This window comes from Sander lucioperca, chromosome 3, assembly GCF_008315115.2.
Source record: "Sander lucioperca isolate FBNREF2018 chromosome 3, SLUC_FBN_1.2, whole genome shotgun sequence".
NCBI lineage: Eukaryota > Metazoa > Chordata > Actinopteri > Perciformes > Percidae > Sander > Sander lucioperca.
The window spans coordinates 44926808-44950065 of NC_050175.1; the positions used below are offsets into that span (position 1 = coordinate 44926808).

General features: G+C 41.3%; 1 protein-coding gene across 9 annotated transcripts in view; it reads right to left on the minus strand.

The window, feature by feature from the left end:
* The window catches only part of mtss1lb (MTSS I-BAR domain containing 2b), a 106996-nt gene extending 84920 nt beyond the window's left edge, over window positions 1-22076 (minus strand). For 6 of the 9 annotated variants that reach the window (XR_004896935.1, XR_004896933.1, XR_004896931.1 and 3 more), the window contains exon 1: window positions 21670-22076. Coding sequence is in view for 1 of the 9 variants with exons in the window: in XM_031290659.2 (XP_031146519.1) it covers window positions 21670-21756 (87 nt within the window). In the remaining 8 variants the exon portion in view is untranslated. The remainder of the gene's footprint in view (window positions 1-21669) is intronic. The other 3 variants (XR_004896937.1, XR_004896934.1, XR_004896936.1) reach the window with 2 other exon arrangements.
* Window positions 22077-23258: the final 1182 nt, after the last annotated feature.

Genomic DNA, 23258 nt, shown 5'->3' on the forward strand with positions numbered 1-23258 from the left:
AAACTCATTTTTATCAAAGTTGGAGATGGATGCATATCCCACAGAGAAAAATACTATATTATCTATTTCAATGTCTCCCAGAAAGAATTGTGCCATCTTTTGTCTGCTCTGTAGTCAACCGCACTATTACAGTGATTCAGAGTCACTTGCTGTACATAGGAAGAGCTTACGGCCATCCTTTAAAATACTGAAAGGAATCGAATACTGACTAATGTTAAACTGGGCCTGTATACATTCACACTTTGCTTACACTATATCTGACTTTTTCCAACTTGGTCTTGTCTACATAATTCATTCTTCCTATAGGGCTACCAGACAATGCTAATTTGCTGTTAAACTCCTGTTATCATGGTCCTGGGTTTTCTTTAGTTTCCTGTTTTATTTTGTAAAGCTACTTCTCATGTGTCAATGTCCTGCATGACTTCCTGCCTTGTGTGTTTTCCCGCCTTTGGGATTGCCTGATGTGTTTCACCTGTTCCTCGTCAGCCCTCACGTCACCTGTCCCTCGTTACCACCCTCCTCTCCTTGATTATATTAGTCTGTGTTCTCTTGGGCCTATCTGTTTGCAAAATCCATCAACGTATGTTGTTTAGATATTCTGATGAAAAAATTAGACTACTATAACTAAACATTTTAGGGAAAAGAAGCATAAACTAAAAGTGTTATTAAAACCTTAAAGGAAAGGTTGTTGGGTTAGACAATCGGCCTCATTCACCAAGTCTTCATAATTGAAAGCGCGTGCCAGTTGTTCCTAATTAGCATTAGAAAACACCCCGCAAATTCCCATATAAGGACTTGACACTTCCTGTGCACAAATGTAGGCTACTTATTACAGTAATAAAGAATTTGTTCTTTGTTACATTCCACCACTGTATTTTGGCCCTATAAATAGCGTGATCAATCACCAAATAACGCAGGATTTAATCAGTTTAATTGCTGATGTAAATTGCAGTGTTAATGTTTCTTTGCATACTATTATTTTGATGAAATAATAAATGATAAATGATCAGAAATACATTACAGTACAATACTATCATAAACGACTGTAGAATTAAATAAAATGCAGTAACCGATTATTTGGAGCAAATTGTCATCACTCAAATGTGCGTAAGAGTTCTCTTGAGTGTTCGTAGATTTTGTTCTTAGCTAAGAACAAATCCAAGATAAGAAAACATTAGTGAATGTCAGAATCTTCGTAAAAAGTGCGTAAGTGGGGTTTAAGAACACATTTCTTCGTAAGAACGGTTGGTGAATGAGGCCCAATGGGTGTACAAAACATCCGACTCTGCAGGGTTTCAACACTGGTTTCTTCCAACAAGTCGTCTAAACCATATGATACGGTAAATAAATAAAATAAATGTTTTTTTAATAAAATAAGCGCTGGCAGGAAATACGACCCACAGGATCGATTTCCATACTTTCCATACATAAACCAGAGAATGTAACGATTGCAGATCTAAACAATACTGTATTTAACGTTTTCAAACATTCACAGTTTGGTTAGGTTTAGGCACAAAAACTACTCAGTTACGTTTAGAAAAAGATTGTGGTTTGGGATAAAATCATGGACATTTGTTAGGCCTCTTTCACACTGGCTACGTGGCGTTTCTGTTGCGTTTCTGTTGCGTGTCAGTTGCGTGGCGTTTTCTGTACACGTGTTTCCCATTGATAAAATGAAATAATAGCGTGTTCTTCAACCCTATATACTGATTTGATTACAGCAAAGACGTCGGCTGTATTGACGGCAAAATAGGCTACAGAATATTTCGTTCTGTATTGACAGGTGCAATATTAGAAAATCGATAATTATTTATTATTTTTTTTAAATTACATTAATATCTGCATTTATGTCAAAACCTAGAGACTTTCAAACATCAAAATGTCATTTATTAAATGTATTCATGTCAAAATGACATATAAACATCTATTTGTATTATATTCTATTTTGCCTGGAAACGCTTCCAACACGCTTGCGTGTCGCGTGAAAAATAGGCGTCGGTCCTATTTCTAGCATGTACGCGTTTTCGCTGCGGCTCGAGCTGCACCTGAGGCGTGCGTGTCACGCCGGCAGTGTGCAAGCTCTAACCTGTTAACATGGGAGCCGAAATAAAAACGGACACGCCACGCAGCTGACACGCTCACGCCACGCAGCCAGTGTGAAAGAGACCTTACATGACTTTACTTCTGATTACGCAAGTAACGCAGAACATGACGTAGTTCTGTTTGTTCAGTAAAGTAAAAAATACTATTTTTATTAACTTAATTTCAAACTGGACTCAAACCCCAGTCTCCTAGGTGAGTCCTGTGTTTGTTTTGACCCATCTACCACCCTAACCTTATGCTTGGTAACCTTACTTTGAGCTTTCACTATGTAAATATCACTAATAATTGCTGCCTAAACAAAAGGAGTTTTTCTAGGGAGGACAGTCTTGTTTCTTCTAGTCTCGCAATGCCAGACCTTCCTCCACAGCGCTGCGGAGGAGGTTCTGGCTAGTCTACACAGCATTCTGGCATGGGAGAAAACATGCTCTACTTTATTGGCATTTCTTTAAACCAATCACAATCCTCTTGGGCGGAACTAAGCACCGACGGAGCAGCGGTGCCTCTGCAAAATAGCCTCGGGAAGCAACTTGTTTTGGTGGATTATGTGTACAAGTAAAGGTTGTTTTAGTCATACAACATAAAACTCAGATTGGACAGATAGTCTAGCTAGCTGTCTGGATTGACCCTGCAGAGATCTGAGGAGCAGTTAACCATAGTCCTCAGAAACCCACAGGAGTTTAAAACACCAACACAAAGTAAGCGGAAGGTAACGGACATCCGGCCGAAATGAGTGACATCCGGCGGAATGTTCCGACGGCACCTGAACAATGAAATGTAAACGTTGTTAATATAGAGTATGTTTCTTCTGACCATGACTGCAATCTGTCACTAACCTCAACCTAGTAGTTTCACTTCCTAACTTTAACCAAGCCTTAACCATAGAGCTGGTGGATTATAAAAATAGCTGAAGAACTAACATGGGAGAAATTGTAACGTATTTGATATCAGAGTATAACTTAATCTTACTTGAAAAAAGCATTATGTATTATGTAATATAAGTTGAGTCATGATTTCCTTCACCATGCTGAGTAAAACTCTTCATCATCACATCGGCTGGCACTTTGTTTCAAAGGGAAAAGGATCAGCATGCAGATGAGGAGACAGAGGCTGCCTCGCTGCATAATTAATGAAATGCAGCAGCTAATTCCAATCTAAACACAGTGATGAGGGGGAAAAGAAAACCATATGTGTGTTGTTGTGTCTCTGCACAGCAAGGCCAGAGATCTTAGATGCCCTATCAGTGAAACATCTGCCCAATGGGATGTCTGGATCATGTTATGTGCTAAACAGTACTTATGAATGTCATGTAATATGGCAGCATGGGTAGCCATGAATGTACACACTTAATCCGTTGCTATGTGTCATGCTACTGTATCACAGCAGGAATGAAAGATGAAAGAGTAGGAGGAAAGGATCGTAGCATTCTTTCAGACACAGCTACAACCATTTGGATTTTGACCCATCCAAACTGAACTGTGACAGAAAATTGGTTCATGGGATAGAGGACCCCTTGTATGTTAAGCATACAAAATGCATGCTAAATTATCCATGCCTTCAGTTGCAACACAGACTTTTGGAAAGCTTCTCTAGAGGCACAGACAACATATACAATTATACATTACACAGTTTTTACGACCTGAGTAGTGCTAACCATTAGAGTTTGGCCAGTGTAAAAATGTTATTAAGTCAAACAACTGACCGGACCAGTATATATATATATTTTACCACTAGGTGGTAGAGTGGTCATCTACCAATCGGAAGGTTGGTGGTGTAGTGAATTACTTTTTTCCTGCAGTGTTTACACATTGCCTTGTCTCTTTCAGTGGCATAGGCACATTTTCAGTTTTGTCTTGTCACCCCAAAAAACACACAAACTTTCTAGTAAACAAACACAATGTGCGCCGTTCTCGCCTTGCACCTCTACTGAAATTTGATACCCTTTATGGCACCGTTCTCAGCTCAGAGTCAACAATAAATTGCGTTTAGCCTGTCAGACAACACCGTTAATGTTGCTTATTATCAGTGTTGGGCAACTTGGAAAGTGTAGTGAGCTAAGCTACTAGTTACTTTACATTAAATAAAGCTTCACCACACTAAAGCTGACATTACCTCCCAAAGAAATGTAACAAGCTACAGCAACATGGCAAAAAAGAAATAGTCACGAAGCTATTGTTTTATGCATGCATGTACACCACATTCATGTCCATTAATGGCGGTGGCATCAGTGATATGCAGCAGTTTATTTAATGCCGCAGCAGAAAGCTCCGCTGCCCATGAGCTTCACAAATGCTTGAGGAAATGTAGCTTGTGTGGACGTTACCACTACTGAAAACTATTTGATTCAGAAAACAGCAACACTGAAGAAATGTTGCTAAACTAGTAATGCCTCTGTAGCGCCTTACTGCCCAACACTGCTTATCACCAATGTGACGCCTTCGTCGGCACAGGTTACTGATGTAGCCTAACGTTAGCCTATTTAATTGGCTAGAACATGTCATAAGGACGAATGCCGGTTGCCCATTGCGTGAAAGCACACCGGCTTAAGCTCGTACACCCTGCCGGCAAACCTGGAAAATAATTCTGATGTAGCGTTCCCCTTTCAGCTCTATGAAGCTGTCAGGCCAATGCTTTGTTTTATACATAAACGGAACTATTCAGTCATGAATCATGTAATGTAGAGAGAGATTTACACACAGGACAGACAGCACACTGATAAAAGACAAAACCAAGGTGGGGCCATCTACATTACCTGTCATTGGATGGTAAGTTCACAAGCAGCCATCAATCATCCAGGGTTTTATAGGTATAAAGATGCCACTTAGCTTTTTCTTTCCTCTCCTTTGTTGGGCTGAAAGTCATTATTATCTGCACTGATCCAATCGTGTGAAAGGGCTGTTGATGCATGCTGAAGGTGCGTCCGTCAGACCACTTAGGGTAAGTGACAGCGACTGTTACTGTGACCCTCAGCACTCAGAGAGATATGTATGCAGAGATAAAGAGCAGAGGAACTTGACTTTGATGGCTAAGCCTGATGAATGCGATGAGACTGAATGTGTCCTAAAAACGCTGAGCAGATTTGGTTGAAGTTAAAGACAGATGAGGAAGTGCATCATATTCTGAGTCTAATTTAGTAACGGTTGCAACAATGTGTGGCTTTAGAGGAGTTACTATTACTGTTGACCTCCAGAATTAGTCTGCGTTGTGGAAAAAAAGGAAAGGAAAAAAATCGGACACCGAAGCTGAACTTGCTAAAATGTTATATAACCAATGGATCAAATGTGCAATGTGTATGTGGTTGATTGCAGTGACTAACCTAGACAACTGTCGAGACAGACTTTGTGGAGCAGTTCGGCATCGTTTTGCGGCCTGCAACTTAACTGTTTTGGCTCACTTCTTTTAGTTAAGCTAATGGCTAGCTGGTGAACATAGTACAACATTTAGCTGCTAGGTGGAGATCAAAACCGAGCAAAAAGGAGAGTGAATATTGAACTTACATTCATCTTATGGCCACAAACAGGCTCTGTATCTGCTGAATGAGGAACTAGGTTAGCCATAACAAGTTTATTAGAAGATAGTGTGTCAATGTTGTGTTTTTGGCTTGCTCCGCTGCCCCCAAGTGCCAAAAAACATCCATTAATGCAGCTTTAAGAAGAGGTTATGAATGTAGAATGAAAAGGAACATTAACATGACATCTGACACATACTGGATTGACTGATCCTGAATAAAAAAAAATGTGATAACGAAATCTCAGCCCATATTTATTTTCATACATACATATTTAGCTCAGACTTGAGGAGTACACAGTTGTGTGCTACCGAGACCACCTCATCATGGAGGTCTCACTACGTTTGTTTGGTCCACTTTTGGTGCGCACCCGAGTGTGATTGCTGCATTCACACCTGCCCAAACCAAGGTGGAAAATAAACTCTAGTGAGATTCAACCAAACTAAATGGTGCAGGTGTGAAAGCCCCCTATGACTATGACACGACATCCGTGCTTATATTTATTTTCTTACATAAACACATAAGTCAACAACATAAAACAACATTTTGACAAGGTTTTGTATAGCATTGTGACCAATATATGTACTGAGTGGGATATTTTCAGTCGAAAAATAAACTTGTCATTGAGTCATGGCTCTCTGGTGGGCAAACTATGTGAAAACAGCACTTTTTTTTTTTAAATCACAAACATTTATTTGGCATTTCTATTAGCATTCCTTGTTACCTATCAGCTAATATTCATGCCAATACCTATACATCTGCAATGTGCTAATTGGCTTATCAGTATGGCTATAATTTAGACAAACATATGTTTCTGCTGTCTGTTTCCAGATGATGATTTCATAAAAACGTACTGTTGCATAATGTTATAATTTTCTTGGGTTGTCCTTGGCCACCGTGCAATATTACAGAGGATGTTGTAATGTATAAACACATGACAGGAAGAAAGGCAGAGCTGCACAGCACTACAGTATGTTGTGAGCTGAAGAGGCTGTCAGTGTTGATGGAGAGGAAGGGGCAGAGATTCTTTATGGATGAATGCAGATGCTGCATTGTAATATTTCTTCTCTGAATTTCTCTACAGCTGTACCAAACCTTCTATTCGCTTCTGCAGCTTGTGGCATTAAAGATGAAACAATCATTGAATTCTATATACTGACACATTAGCTCTTGCTCAGTCTGAAGTCTGATACCACAGTCATGCAAGCCCCCATACACACACATGTAAGCACATAAGGAGTTAAATCAAACAGATCTCTCCAACATTAATATGAGATATATAGAGCATGAAGAGAACTTTCTGTTCGTCCAGTAGTTTTTTTTTTAAATGAACAAGAGAATATGGATTTGCCACATTCATTGTTATTCTGTGTCTCTGGCCTGTTCATAATGATCAGTGGGTTTTACAGTGAACAGCTGAGTGTGATGAGAAGGCTTTGACAGGCCTGACAAAGGGTTCAGTGAGAGAGGGTGTCTTGGCTGGCTCCCAGCAGCCTCCACGCCTCCCATGGCCAGACCTCGCCATTCATCTCCAGCGGCCCTAACGAGCCCCAGGGCCTAACGACCGCAGAGATTTTAACAAGTTCTAACGAGGGAGATGCTCTTGGGATTCGGCTGCCACCTTTTACTCATGAAACTCAACTGAATGTTTTAACATGGTTGTTTTTGCAAAGAAAACACGTTTCAATGTCATCTGAATCACTTTAAAACAACACCATGCATTTTAATGAGGTAATTGTTAACAACAAGACACACTATCAGCTTAGGGGAAATTACCACCAAACCTGCCATCAAATCACTTTTTCTTTTGTCACTTTTAAAATAAATCAGCTCCTCTACAAACTAGATTCCTTCTTGACCTTGCCTTATGCCTTTTTTTTTTAATCCGTTTGCCTTCAAAATGTATTTCCTGAAGAAATTCTTGAGATACAAGGATGTCAGAGTCGAAATATCGCAAAACTGCAGCATTTATGGTAGCGAAAAGTCTGACCAAAATCAATTAATTCCAATGGATGTTGCTGTGATAAGTAAAGCAAATGTTTGCATTAAGTAAACTTTTGGTTAAATTTGACTATCAAATTTGTGCAGTTGACCATTGCAAACTGTCGTAGACATATCACGTACCACAAAGGTTTATATAACCCTGCTTAGCTATAGGAATGTTACAAACTGCTCTACAAAAGAGCCATGGTTTGCATGGAAGAAAGTTTAACATGTCACAATAAAAAATGATTGACGTCTGAATTCTATTTTGCTGCTTTGCTTTCTGGTGTTGTGCATGCAGGCTCACTGTCACACCAGTGATATATTCATTCTGCAGAATGGCGAGCGCCGCTGCTAAAATTTCAAACAATTATTAATATCCTCTCGTGTTTCTCCGAGTGTGGGGGCCAAAATACATTGGCACGGTCGCAGTGGACACGTCTGTCACAGCTTGCCTTCGGCAGAGCGCGACCATTATATTAACTGACACCTTTTCCTAGCATACAGCGAGCAAGTGTACTGTGGCAGATGGAACGCGAAATTTCTTTCACATAATAGGAGCGATTGCGCACTGCGAGGAGGGGATGATATATACTATATGATGTGATATTAAGCCAACACTGCTCTTTTTCAGTCAACTACCCATGCGTGAGAAAGGCGGTCAACATTGCCTTTCACTGTTGTGTGTTCTTCTGAAACTCAGCTAGGTAGGCACTGTACCATTGTTCTGCTAACAAGCAGCTAACATTTGCTAAGGTAAGTTGCCTTGTTTCTATATTGTTGGAGTGCAGTTTCAGTGTCGATTTTGACCAATGAGGTGGAGGAAATGCACAAAACTTTGCAAAAATAGAGACAGGGCAAGAGTTTGTTTCAGATAAGCAACATGTCGCAGAGCCTGTTAGCTGATGCACGGAACAGGTAAGGACATCTTCATTAAGAAACACTCAAACAATCTGGTAATCGCTCATTTGTATCGTGTCCAGTTAGGAAGAGGTGTAAAGCTGCTACACTGACCACGAAAGCTGCACTAACCCACGCAGGCATCATGCTGCATACTCGGAATAGAGGAGAGACAGCTGAAATGCAGCTAAGGTTGTGACCGTTTGTTACTGCCGCCTGCCCGGTAGTGAAGGACACATGCTGACTGTGCTTTAAATAAGTGCTGTGCAGTGGATGAAATGTATGCCGATGTGAAGAGCGGTTCATGTGGATTTCAAAGTAGCCTAACTGATAAATATTCTAAAGTTGCTTTAAATTATTTAAGTGGTAGAATGGGCCCTCACCCTGCCCCAAAGCAGTGAACCTAGTAGAAACACTGCACACTTTTGTGGCTTACTGGGCAAAACATTCTCACTCTCAGCACGTCGAAAAGCGACACTTGCTCAGGTGCCTTGGGCGTTTGTTTCTGATGCAAAAAGTCTCCTTTGGCGTCTAGCTTTTTAGCGTTAAATTTAGACGCGCTTGGTCAAGACTTTTAGCGTCACTTTTTGACGCTCTGGGTTTAACTGACATGCGGCACAAGAACGGGACAGTTAGGTTTAGGAAAAGATGGTGGGTGGGGTTACAAAATGTACGTTTTAGTGACACGTGGGACAAGAACGGGACATGAACCCCGGTCTCCTGGGTGAAAGTCCTGTGTTGTTTGACCCATCCACCGCCCCAACCAACCTCCTTATGCGGATTTGTAGTCTTTCATACTCACTACCGCCGTCGCTCTTAATTCTCTATCATCTTACAGCTCATCGAGCTGCTCCTCTTCCCAGTGCGTCCCGGACAGATGCTAAAGAGTGATGTTTGCGTCGGTATAAAACGTTGAGAGCCACTGACCAAGTGAACCAAGAGAATGGCTTGTACTGGGACACTTGAATAGAACAGAGTCATGGTCAATGTTATTAGCAACACCTGTACTCTTCCTATTATAGCAATTCAAAATGTCTGCTGTGAAAAAGGCCTACTAATGGAACTAAGGCTGCATTAACATATAGTAGCCACGGCGTTAAGAGAGCAGTCTCTGTCTTTTTCCTCCTTCTATCCATTGACACGCAACACAGGCCTGTTTTACGACAGCGCTGTGTTGGGAAGTCCCCGGGACCACACAGACACAAACACACCACAGATTGGACTAATGATATGCTTCCACAGAGCATCTTCAGTTCAGCAGCATGGCCCAGAGTCATAGGACATAATTGTCACAGGTTTTTAAAAGGCTGGACAACAATGGGCCGTCTCTGTGAGAATACTGACCAGTTTACTTCCACTTTTCCTGGTTTGTTGATGTTGCTTTTCCAGCTTACTACTTTAATGAGGAGGCAGACAGGCCTCAGACACTGTAGCCACTGAACCCAAGTACTGATGGGATTTTGTCCCTGAGTTGTAGAAAAACATACAAATTCAACATTATTAAAATCTATTGCTAAATGAAGGCTTCCAATGCACTATACAGTGATTGAGTGTTGTTTTCTACATGTTGGTTTGATACCTTAAATGTAAATTACTTAATTTTGTACAACTCTGAGGGCATCAGGATATAGGATTTCTCTGTTAAGATAAAATATGACCTTTATGGCCTGAATGCCAGGTACAGTACTACTGTCCTACCCTGGAAATCCAGAGTTGTCACGAGAGCACAATTTGAATTTGCTCAGCGAGTCACTCTGGCACTGAGTAATGGTGTTGATCAACTATGCCCTTGTAGCCGAGCTACACCAATCACATTGGTGTATCTGATATAGGGGGGGCCAGAGGCGAAATAAACAGATTACGACAGTTTAATCTATAAATTAGCTCCGCTGGTAGCTAAGCGTATGGCGCTCTGGATACGTCACCCCGTGTATTGTTGTGATTGGTCGTAGTGTTATCCAATTGCGTGCAGTGAGATTTTCTCGAGTTGGGCCATTTTCATTACTCAATGCCAGACCCTTAATCTTTCGGATTTGGGTCTGGATTTCCAGGCTACTACTGTCCAGCAAATGTACAGACATGCCACTCATCACCCTGATATAACAATCCAAGAGAGAGACCTTTAGATGGCAATGCAATAAAGAGGTGAAATGATTAGTTGATTAATCAATAAGACGATTGACAGGGACTTAATCGTTTTCATAATCAATTAGTTGCATCATATTTTAAAATGCCAAAAAAATATCTGGCTATGAATATTTGCTGGATGTTTTGAACCTTCTATGATACTCAACTTTGGGTCGATTTTGTAGAACAGTTTATAAATCAATTAATTGATAAAATAATAGTCAAAGTTGAGAGGATCTGCTAGGAAAAAAGAGAAGAATCTGCACAAACACAAAGCGGGACATAAATGACATCATCTGCCCATTTCTGTGACGGTCCACGCCAACCACCCACATTCAGCCCAACATTTTAATCAGACTGTAGCCTTGCTCCGCCCTCCTACGTACTTCCGCTCAATTTTCATTTTCCTTCAGTACTACGTCTGTATTCTTGGGTTTTCTCCGGCCAAATATTTGGCGGTCCAATCAGCGAACAGAGGGAGTGACTGAGAACGATGACGTTGAGGTCGTGACGTGAGCTAGTTTGAGTTGTAGTTCCGTAATGGCGGCGGAGAAAGATGCGGTCCGTTGTGGCAACGCTGCCGAATATCCAGAAGTTACAGCCCGAGCAAGAACAATCTTTGCTGAGTTGTGTTGGTGGCCATGATGTTGTGGCCCTCCTCCCCACGGGGTTTGGGAACAGTTTGATTTTCCAGCTCGCTCCATTAGTGGTGAAGGAGTTGGCTAAGGCTAACGCTAGCGATGCTAAGCCGATAGTTGTTGTCGTCTCCCCTCTTGTTAGCCTGGTCCTACCAGACAGTACGTAGGAGGGCGGAGCCAGGCTACCAGAGTGGCACTGGGCAGATCCAATAGTTTTAAACTTCAACAGAGTACCCGCCTTCAAGGAAGTTAACACTTGTCAATGGAGAGTGGCCAGACTCTCTGTCCAAATGAAATGTACGAGGGTCTGGTAGGACCAGGCTAATCAGACTGTAGGTATTGACCAACATGCCAACTGCACGTGTGAACACATCTGCCTGCAGACACCTGAAGCACTAAAAACAGAACCACATGCACATCTATTGGAGAATGTCCAGCCCTAAACAAAGCTTAAACAAAGTTCCCTGCTAGTGGGGTTTTGGATTTGAATGTTCAATGTATGTAAGTGAACTTTTTAGAAAATGTTTATTGGCATTTTACCAAGTTGAAACAGACATGAAATTATGGTCCCCTGCTGGAATCGAAGCAGGGACATCCCAGGCATGTAGAAGTCTTCCACCAGGACACCCCAGCACCAACGTTTAATTGGCAGTATTTTTTTTTTTTTATTCATTTCAATTCCTTTTTAGAATTGAGTTAGAATTTGTCGTATACAGTAATTGTAAGCCAACAATTAGCATAAGTCATACTACAGAGAAGTCATCTGCATGAAAGCACTAGGGCTGGGTATCGTTCAAAAATATTCGATAACGGTTCCTAAACAATACTTTTTTCGACACAAATTTTAAAAAACAAAAAGTAATTACAACATTACACAAATCTTTCTATTTATTTTTCAGCTCCTACTACGTGAGCTCTGTCTCTGTGTAATGTAGAGTTTTTTTCCTGCGTGTCTCTACGATGTGTAACGTTAGACAGCCAAACACAAACATAATAGATCTTGGTAGAAGAGTGCTGCATGCTTATTGGCTCAATGACACTGATGAGATTTACTCCTTAGGTATTGAAATTGGGTATTGAATGACGAGGCCTTTTTCGATACTCGATACTTTAGAGGCAATTCGGTCGCTGCCTAAAAAGTACTGAATTCTGTACCCAGCCCTAGAAAGCACTGCTACAAGACTGTAGGGACACTAACCCACGGCTACACACATGGCAGTGTGAAGCATTGTCATGGCCGGGGAATATAAGCAAAGCACATGTGGCTGGCCAACACAAGCCACAGTCTCTACCAAGTTCCCACCATAACTGAGCTGAGGACTTAACTCTGAGGAGGTATCTCTGCATGACCGAAGAAAAAAGCACTTATGGCTGATATGTGTTTATGGAATTATTGGCATCCTTATATCCCATAGTTATAATGAATACAACAAATAATGTCTCCTTATTAAGTGTGCACACCAATCTACAAATTCAAATGGATCAATTTACAATGATATGAAATGAAGAGCATAACTTAGCACCATTAGCATAATGATAGCACAACTATTCTGCATACCTCTAATATAGGCAACAATATGTAGGAAAAATATACTGTCTGTAAGAATATAGATGTAGACATGCTTAAAATATCTAGTAGAGGCACTGTGCACACGCATGTAGTATCCTAAAAGCCTTTAAATGCAGTGCCAGCTGTAGTTTAACTACATATAATCAGTATAATATAGCATGTGTTTCAGATTTTGACTGATACTGTGCGTATCAATGTATGCCTGTATGTTAGTATATACTGTATTTTTGGAAAAATAAATGGTTACCTACATACCTGCAATATAACAGATTTCAACAGATTTGTGTGTGTACTGGATTTTTAAGGTCAATACTAATGATGTTGTTCACAACACATCCTCGTACCTAAGCGACAGAACACTTTGATTTTTAAAGACTCTACTATTTACTGCCACAGGATTGCGGTTTAATAATGTACAGTAGTCTATATCGACGACGTTTCACTTCCGGGAGGTTCAGGTCCGGAGGTTTTTCAGGTGCCGCCAAAAATTCCGCCGGATGTCCCTCATTTCGGCCGGATGTCTGTTACTTTCCTCTTTCTTTGTGTTGGCATTCTAAACTCCGGTGGATTTATGAGGACTATGGTTAACTGCTCCTCAGATCTCTGCAGGGTAAATCCAGACAGCTAGCTAGACTACCTGTCCAACTTTTGAATGTACAAGTTCCTTCCCGAGGCTATTTTGCAGCGGCACCGTGGCTCCGTCCGGGGCTTAGCGCCGCCCAAGACGATTGCGATTGGTTTAAAGAAATGCCAATAAACCAGAGCACGTTTGTCATTTCAAAATTACAGTTGACTTTTGGTTTCACACGGGACATAAAAACTGGTTTCCTTGTTTTACCCATCCACCACCCTAACCTGCCCTTGCGTCACTGCCTCATTTCCTCTTGCGATAATTACTACAGCCACGAGATGTCACTGCCTAACAAGAAACGTAATTGTGGGTTGTTATGAACTGCTTGTACAATCTACATATAAAATAGTTTCTGGGTGAGGACGGGCTGGATGTTCGATATATGGAAATTTAAACAAATGTAAATTGTTTACTTCTAATTGCTAAATAACAGTGATGCTGGAATTAAGCATAGTATATTTTATGTGATTCTATTAACCACATCCTTTTTTATATTTTACACAGCATTTTAGGACTAAGCACAAATGCATGAGCTAAAAAAATCCAGATGTGACTAACAAGGTGAAAAGGCCTTTTTAAAACCTTTCTATCCTGGTTCTTAAGGGACCAGGAAATCATATTCTTCTTCATTCCATCTGCGACTGTCAACAAAATACTGGTCCAAATAGCCAGCTGACCGTGAACATGACCTCTGCGTCTCATCATATTACCCCTTTGTGACCTGTGTGTGTGTATGTGTGTGTGTGTGTGTGTGGGTGTGTGTGTGTGGGTGTAATTCACTAGAAAGTTGCGAGACATAGCCTCTAGGGATAAACATTGGCAGACAACAACATAATGCGCACGCACACGCACACGCGCGCGCACACACACACACACACACACACACACACACACACACACACACACACATCATTTACTGTATGAGCATATGGGAAGGTTTGATACTGTACGTATATTTAAAATACCAAACACCCTAATCTTTAAATCCAGAAAGAACAATCACAACCACTAAACTGCAACAATTAGCCTACCTTATGACTAACGTTATCTCATCATGAGCTTCTTGGCAGCTCCAACTGTTCACAATTATTCATTTACAGTTATCAGGTCTATGTATATAGCACAAAAGAGACCAAGGCCAATTTACATATATCATGTAGACACAGATCACACACATGAAGCAGACAGAGAAGAGTGACTGGTTGCTTTGGGTGGAGGATCTGCTGAGGAGAGAAAGAGGAAGAGAGGACCCGGGGAGGAGCAGGAGGAGGAAGAGGAAGGTGACGGGGTAAGAGGAAGAAAAAGTGCTTTCTAAACAGCATAGATTTACTCTGCTGACATTGGCAGACAGCAGCATTTAGCATGGCTCTGGTTGTGAACATGACCATGACATGACACCTAAAACCACCAAGTACAGTCTCAGGTCTAGTAGTAAGTAAAGATGTAACCAAATACTCGGGATGGCAGGATGGCATACTGGCTGCAGAGATTGTCCACAAACTCAGGGCAAAGGTATGACTCCAGCCAAAATGTGCATGGTATCATTGAGTTAGATAGTTCACTTCTAAATGCTGCCAGGATGTTGCACTAGCTTGCTGACCCTGGATCCCCCCGACAGGGCAAAAAGGATTTGGAGTATATTGATAATTTCTGTTGGGACTTGTAAATGCAGGTGTCTTTGGTGTCTTCAGAGGGAGCTGTGCAAAATCTCACAAATTGCCTAATGTGATGTCACTTTGAGTCATTAATAGTTGGGCCTAAAGACTACAAATTTGAACATGAAAAAGATCTGGGAGTATGGAGTTAGGTTTGTCATCTCATCTCACCAATAATCTCCTCATTTCTGCTTTAGTGGCTCAAGGATTCATTAGCCAATACTAGCATCACACAGCAATATCTCGAAACTGTTCGTCGTCAAATTGCATTGTGGGTTGTGACAAGAAAGAAGAATGTGTGTTGTTCAGATATCTTATATGTCAGGACCCTTAAGATGTACCTTGTTGTTTTTGTTTGGGGTCTCTTAATGATGTTTTTGACTTTGCATTCACAGCTGAGAGGATGTGTCAAACCTACTTTGAACAGGAAGTGCAAGTAATCTAATAAAAAACAAGACAATACAAGCAGCTGTGCATATTTACTTTTAGGGCAGCAACTAACAATTATTTTTATTATCAATTCATCTGCCGATTAATTTAGAATGTTTAGAATGTATATTAAAATAGTACATAATGCAGATTACAATTTCCCAAATCCGAAAATGACTTCTTGAAATCTGGCTGTTTTGTCCGACCAAAAAATATATTAACTTTCATACATGACAAAGAACTGCCGGAAAATGGTTCCAAATGGAACCAGAGAATGTTGCAAGCAAATGACTAATCAAATTGATTAATTGATTATCAAAATAGTTGCAGATACATTTTCTGTCAATTGACTTATCAGTTAATCACTTGTTTCAACTGTATTTATTTTGCTTCCAAAGCATGTCAATTCCTAGCTTATTACTAAATATCAATATTGATACTAATTTGCACTTAATTTACATTGAAATGAAACATAAATCTTGCAACTATATGGAAACTCAAACTATGACTTGCAGTTTAATAACAGTTTGAATATTTGATTTGTTTGTTTTGATAGGTATTTAAACAGTCACATCACAAATTTGTCATTGGTATACATCATCCAATCAATTCCACATGTCCTGCATTCCTTTTGAGTGTACGTATTGCGTTTGAACATGGATCATGTGGAACAGTTGGGGCACAAACCGCGCATTTTAATGTGTCATTGCCCAAGTCTTGCATCCACTTAATAATCAAGGCTGTCAAAATCAGCCTGTTTCCAAGAACCAATGACGAAAATCTTAATTATTAATTAATCAAATTAATCCATTTGTTCCATCTGACAAATGGCTTCTTCTTTGTTGAGCTATAAACATTGATTAAAGCCACATTGTTTCCTGCTGAGTCAAAGTAAGTTTGAGGGCTGATGACTCAATGTTCACGTCATCACATCCACTCACTGATGTTCATTCAGTGCCTCCTTGGGGATTCAGGAATTTAGACCAGGCAGTAGTGTTTCTGGCCCAGGTTGTAGTGACCCATATATATCAGAGTGAGCTGAATAGCATAAACAAGAGAACCTTTAGAAACCAAGTGAATAATAGATTTAAAAAACAGAGACAGTGTAAGAGAAGAAGGGAGATGCCTTTAAAGTGGTATTCCTTGAACATTGATTACCCAATTTTATTCTGCATTGTGTGTGTTTGTGTTTGAGCATCAGAGCCTGAGAGAGCAAGATAAGTACAAGATATATATAAAGACTAAACATTGTTATAGTAAGGGTGACATCAGAATTAAAGCTTTGGTGATATTGTTCTTGATGTGTATGCCTATGAAATGTATTAAAATGAGCAGACATATTTTAAAAAGGCCTTGCCATGACTATGCTAATTCTGGGAAAGTGTCAGCTGTTTTCTTGAAACTACAGTTTGACAACAATTCCTTTCTTACTCCTTGACTCCATCATGCGCGTCTGCACTGCATGTGATTCCACCAGCCGCGACGCAGCGTGTTGTAGAAGCGTTCAACGTTCAACGGGCCAGGCAGGGAGTGGAAGGGCTAGAGCATCCGGTCTATTTTCGAAGTAAACACCCTGTGCAGACTCCCGATTGTATATCACATAACTATTTTAACAACCAAAACACAGTCACAAATCTTTGATCTGTGTCGTTGATAACTGAACTAAATGGAATAAACCATTTTACTATGTAGACTACTTACTTTTTTGGTAGAAGCTCCAGTGTGGTTTGACACATGGCGAACAACTGAACAAAACTACAATTGGTGGAATTTCAGGGTCACTGTTAGCCTGACAAGCCAGACTGGGAACTCACCATTGGCAGGGCTCAATCGCTCTGCACGCAATAGGATAGCGCTACAACCAACCAGAGCAACGGTAGTTGATAGATTAAACCTTTGCCGTATCCGGTCGGCAAAACTCCGTACACATCTTCCTTTTTTAAGAATGACTTCAGTGCCATTCTTTGTTCTTTTCTCAAAGAAAAGCTTAACTCCAAGTCTTCCAGAGTCGCGGCCAAAGCCAATTCCAAAGACCACTGTTCGCCAGCAGCAGCAGCCATCTTCTTTGTTTTCAAGTAGCAGGGAATTCACGCGGAACCGTCGCATCTCTGCCGTCATTATGTTAAGCCTGCCCACCGACTCTATACACGATGTGATTGGCCTGACTAGAGTTTGGTTTTTCCAGCTCGCAAGCCAACGGAGAGTTGCTAGACAACCCTGGCTGCAAATTACATTTGCTGCCGCTAGGGTGGGGTCTAGATTTCTAGGCTAGGTCACTGTCTCATCACAGCAAAAACATTACTTTTGATGTCATGAAAAGGGACAATGATTCCCACACCCAAAATGTGGCTACAGGACCTGACTAACATTACATATGGAAAGGATAAGATATGTATTTGAGGATAAACTCGCACAATACAGTAAGATTTGTATCCCTTTATATCATATCTGACACAGGGAAAGTTGTAGAATACAATTACGCACAGTTGTATCTCTCCAGTGAGTTGAATGAGTAAGAGTAGTATAGGTTGAGGAATGGGAAGGGTATACGGGGAAATTAAGCTCTCTTCTGGGTTATGTGTTATTATTTTTATTTCTGTTATAACATATATTCTATGTTCTAAATACAGATTTCTGATTGTAATCTTTGACTTTATACAAAAATGAGCCTTGATCCAATTATGTTACTGTACAATAATCTTTGGCTCAATTTTACACCATGCTGCTCTGTAGATAAGGGGGGAATTCAGCCATGTCTCCATGCAAAACACTACTACTGCTAACACCATTACTGTAGAGTATGGGGTACTTGACAAAAAGCAACTGAGTTGTAACTTCCTGTCCCAATAGACCATTTTCACGGCAGACATGTTGACATGTCATAGTAGGAAAAGCACAGGTGTATTCAAAACCATTAATGATGGCTGCATTCCACTTAGGAGAGGTCCTGGTGTTGTTCATGCTGACTCACTGAAATAGCTTACTGGGATAGTTGATGGAATTGAGCCATCGTTAAGGTTATCAATTTCAGCTGTGCTTTTCCTACTATGATAAGTCAAAATGTCTGCTGTGAAAAAGGTCCATAGAAACACGCTAAAAAAAACTCTGACATCTCGCTGTACTGCAATACCTCTCACTTTACACCTACAGTCTGTACTCTAAGGAGCAGTACAGATGATGTGTCATACAGTAGGTGCTGATGTTGCTATGCAACCAATTTGAATGGTTTTAGCAGGATGAACATTATTACAAGTCTGTTATCATCTCAAAATGGGTGTATTTGGCAGAATATTGATTTCCCATTAGTTGGAACCCTTGAAACTGCCTTGATTTATGGTCTGCATGGTTGGTGCATCCCATCATAGAGCTCTCAGAATCTGCTCCAAAGTACGGATGAATGCCCTGCGTAGTTGGAACTGCTACTGTCCTATCGCAGGACAAGCAATGCTAAATATGTTCACCACTACCATGTCTGCAGTCCAGGCATTGTGGACAATAAGCGTGACCCCCATGCTACGGAGCCTGTCAATCCTTTAGACTTCATTTAGATATTTTAATTTGTTGTTATGCCCAAATAAATTATTCCTATGGCTTTGTTTTAAGTTAAACAGATTTTTTTGTAATGTCAGCAAACATTGGACGATTCCCTTCCCAATATTCCAGAATCCAAGGTGATATCATGAAGTTGCTTGTTTTGTCTGACCAACAGACAAAACCCAAAGATATTCAGTTTACTATCACATAACAAAAAGAAAAGCAGCAAATCCTCCAAACCTATTTAGAATCTGAAACTAGGGAAGGTTGGGCATTTTGGCTTTAATTGATTATGAAAATAGTTGCTCGTTGAATCATGTCAGCTCTAATTCCTTGACTTTACAAACAAGTATTGGATAGTTGTAGCTTACATACCGTATACCAATTATCAAATGACAAAAACAACAAAGTCATATCAATCTGTTCACAGTGAAAGGTACTTGCACACAACTAATGAAAATCTGATCATTGTTGAAAGAGCAGAGTAGTAGACAGATTAAAAAGTGCCAAACATAATGCTCATAACACAATATGTTAGACCTATCATTCTTTCTTACATTTCCTTATATTTTCCATTTGTCCTGACCTTGTTATATAAAGTTAATTAATACCCAACATTTAGATTCTGATATGTTTAAATACAGAAGGAGTACCACTCAGCCTGTAAAAACAGTATGTCGTCTTTGCCTGCAGAGGGCCCGTTCTTAAGTTGGGAAAACAAGCTTGTAGACTACACATTTTGAACACAAAGCCTGCATTAAGAAATGGGGTAGCAGAGTTTGAAAGATGAGGGCAGGGAGGGTCTAACAAAAGATGTTATTGGGGTGCATTATGGGAAATGTAGGATCCATTGGTTTTTTTGGAGCTTGACCCGCACTAGGGACTAAGAGGCAGTCATCTCGGCCTCTGCTGCTTCAGTTTTGACTATTCTTTTTAGAAAATCTTGCTCTAGTCAGTCGTTGCACTTTATAGTAAATCACTGGAATACCCCTATAAATTACATCTATTTTTTATTCAGTCATTTTACCATGCACTTGTGTAACGTAAAATGCATAATTAAATTGAACTGAATTGAAATGAGCCTTTATATTTCTTTCTATATTTACTATTGTAAACAATCTTTGAAACATGCATCATGTGTTGGATGAGTATCGACTTGATATCCAGGAACATACTTGTATATCACTTTCTCCTCCTCCCACATGTCTTACTGCACAACACAAAGCCAATAATCTCTTCTTATGGCACATGACCTCTACCATTTGGGGTCATAATGCAGACGGCAATACAATGATCAGAGTTTGGAAGAGAACAGGCTTATCTTTGATATTCAGAATGAGTGAGATAAAGAGAGAGGGAAGACAGGGGATGACAGGCAGACAGCAGAGCTGCATGGGCGTCTGACAGGCAGACATATTGACAGAGACTGTATCATGAACCATTTGATGGACGCTTTCATCCAGAGCATCGTACAGTGGCAGCACGAGTGGACCAGTGCATTTAGCATGGGTGTGTACTGAACCACTAAAGCCTGGCAGTATGCTGTTAGTGCCATGCTGGTGCCATCAAGCTGCAGAACCACTGACAGACTGACTGACTGACAGGTCGATCATACAGATGGACGGACAGACAGACAGATCATACAGACAGGCAGGGAGGCAGGCAGGGAGGCAGACAGACAGAAACAGACAGACAGGGAGACAGGCAGGCAGGCAGGCAGACAGACAGACAGGCATACAGGGAGACAGGCAAGCAGGCAGACAGACAGGGAGGCTGGGTGACTGACGGCTGCACGGCTTCTCACGCCTTCATGTGTTCCTGCCTGATCAGCCTGACAGAAAATCAATGACGCTGCACTCTCATGGAAACGCACAGTAACCATTGGAACATGCAGAGAGAACGACAGAGCGAGGCTGAAAATGCATTGGTCATGTCTGTATCTTTCCTCGTGCAGCGGCTTGAGGAAAAACAAGACGACGGTGACTGTGATGGTGATGATGAAGCATCTCAAGTAAATACCCAGCCAGCAGCTCCACATGTGTAGGCCTATGTAACGGAATGTGTCCAAGCTGTATCTTGGGTCAGGTTATTGGACACAAATCTAAAGGCCTCTCTAATGTGCCAATTTGCTCCACGAACATATCGAGATGAATGGAGACCCAGGTTAATTTAGGCACCGGACACACGGAGCTTGTGTAGGAACCCCTGCGCTCTTATGCAGGCTATTCAAACACATTCAACACAACCCACAAGAGGTGAGCGTCACGTCTAGCATGTCCGATAACGGATGCATTGACGTTTGCATGCGCAGCCAATATTCTAGGGACGGAGGAGAGAAGGAGGAGGAGGAGAGGAGGTGGAGGAGCAGGAGGGCAGCGGCATCACTCTCAGTATAACGGTGCCATCCCTCCGTCTTAATAATAAATACAATCCAAACCCGCATCAGTTTCAGTAGAGGTGCGTGTCCAGGTATTAGAAACCGAGACACCAGCTCCATTATGATTAGGCTGAATTATTATTCTCATGGAGGAATCACATGTGTTTAACCACGATCACAGATCCAGTGAAACGTAAAAAAACAAGCTTTTATTTACCTTCATGTCGTTGACAATCGCCTGGAATAGACCCCCGAGGGCCCCGCATTCCTTCTCCACAGTCTCCATGTTTGCCAAATCCACCATTCACCGGAATTTTGCGAAAGCGCGCACCAACTGCGCGCTACCAACACTCAGCAGGGAAAAAATGCGAAAAATGTATTTCCACAAAACCACTCCCGGGCTCTCCGGTTTCTCCTTTAAACCGAGAGACCGACAACAACGGAGGGATGCAGTAAGAACAGCAGGAGGAGGAGGGGGTGAAAAAAAGAAAAGATGCCGAAAGAAACGGCTCGCGCTGCGGTCTCTTCCGAGCGAACGGAAGATGGGTTGTGAGAGAGGAAAGATGGTCTCTCTCTCTCTCTCTCTCTCTCTCTCTCTCTCTCTCTCTCTCTCTCTCTCTCTCTCTCTCTCTCTCTCTCTCTCTCTCTCTCTCTCTCTCTCTCTCTCTCTCTCTCTCTCCCCCCGGCTCTGGGTCAGTCAGGCGGTGAGACGTTCAGATCATGGTACCGGGATAACCGTTCATCTTGGCGCAGCCAGCGCTACGCGGAGTCGGTGGGGACGCATGTGAACCGGAGCGATGGATCGCCGTATATGTGTGTGTCAGGGTCTGTGTCTGTGCGTTCGTGCACGCATGTGCGCGTATGTAAAGGCAGGCTGTGATTGGCGCAGAGGTGGTGGGCTCAGCGGTGCGCGGAGAGCAGCCAGTAATACGATCCATGGAACTGCAAAGGAGTCCAAAAAAAAGGAGGCTGGACAACTCTGGACGGCCTGTCACATGGACACACACACACACACACACACACACACACACACACACAACCACACACATACAAGCACACACACGCACGCACACACACGCACACACACACACACACACACACACACACAACCACACACATACAAGCACACACACGCACACACACATACAAGCACACACACGCACGCACACAGACAAGCACACTCACACACACAGACACACACACACACACACACACACACACACACACACACACCCCGTAGACCTCCAAAAAAAGATTGAGCAGGGGGTACATGTCAAATAGATTTAGTTAGCAGAAGAGTGTGTGCATGTGTGTCCTGATGACCCTGATAAATCACTTTGTTTTAAATATCACCTTCATAACCTTTCAGTGACCTATAAGGACTGCTATGTGAGACCTATTAAAGGACTTTTTTTTTTTTTTTAAATGTGGTGGTATTGATTTCATATTAGGCACTTCTATTTAGCTTATCAATATAGAAAATGAGTTCAAACGTATCCATCTGGATGGCAGCTAGTTAAAATGCAACAGCAAGCTGAAGAGTTGCATTTCTGGTGTCGGTGAGGTGAGAACTTCATCAATCTCATTCTAACTAACTCTGGTTTGACAGAAAACTGTCCGACGTTACTCCCTGCATAACCTTTGAACCATGTTGGTATGAAATACCAAGTTTCTATTCACTCTCTTTAAAGGCAGAGTTGGTAATTATTTCCAATATACACTTTTTTATAAACTTAGCACAAAAAGTAAGGAAATTTGTGTTTGGTAGATTATTTCTCTGTGGTAACAATGCTTTTTGGCAATAAA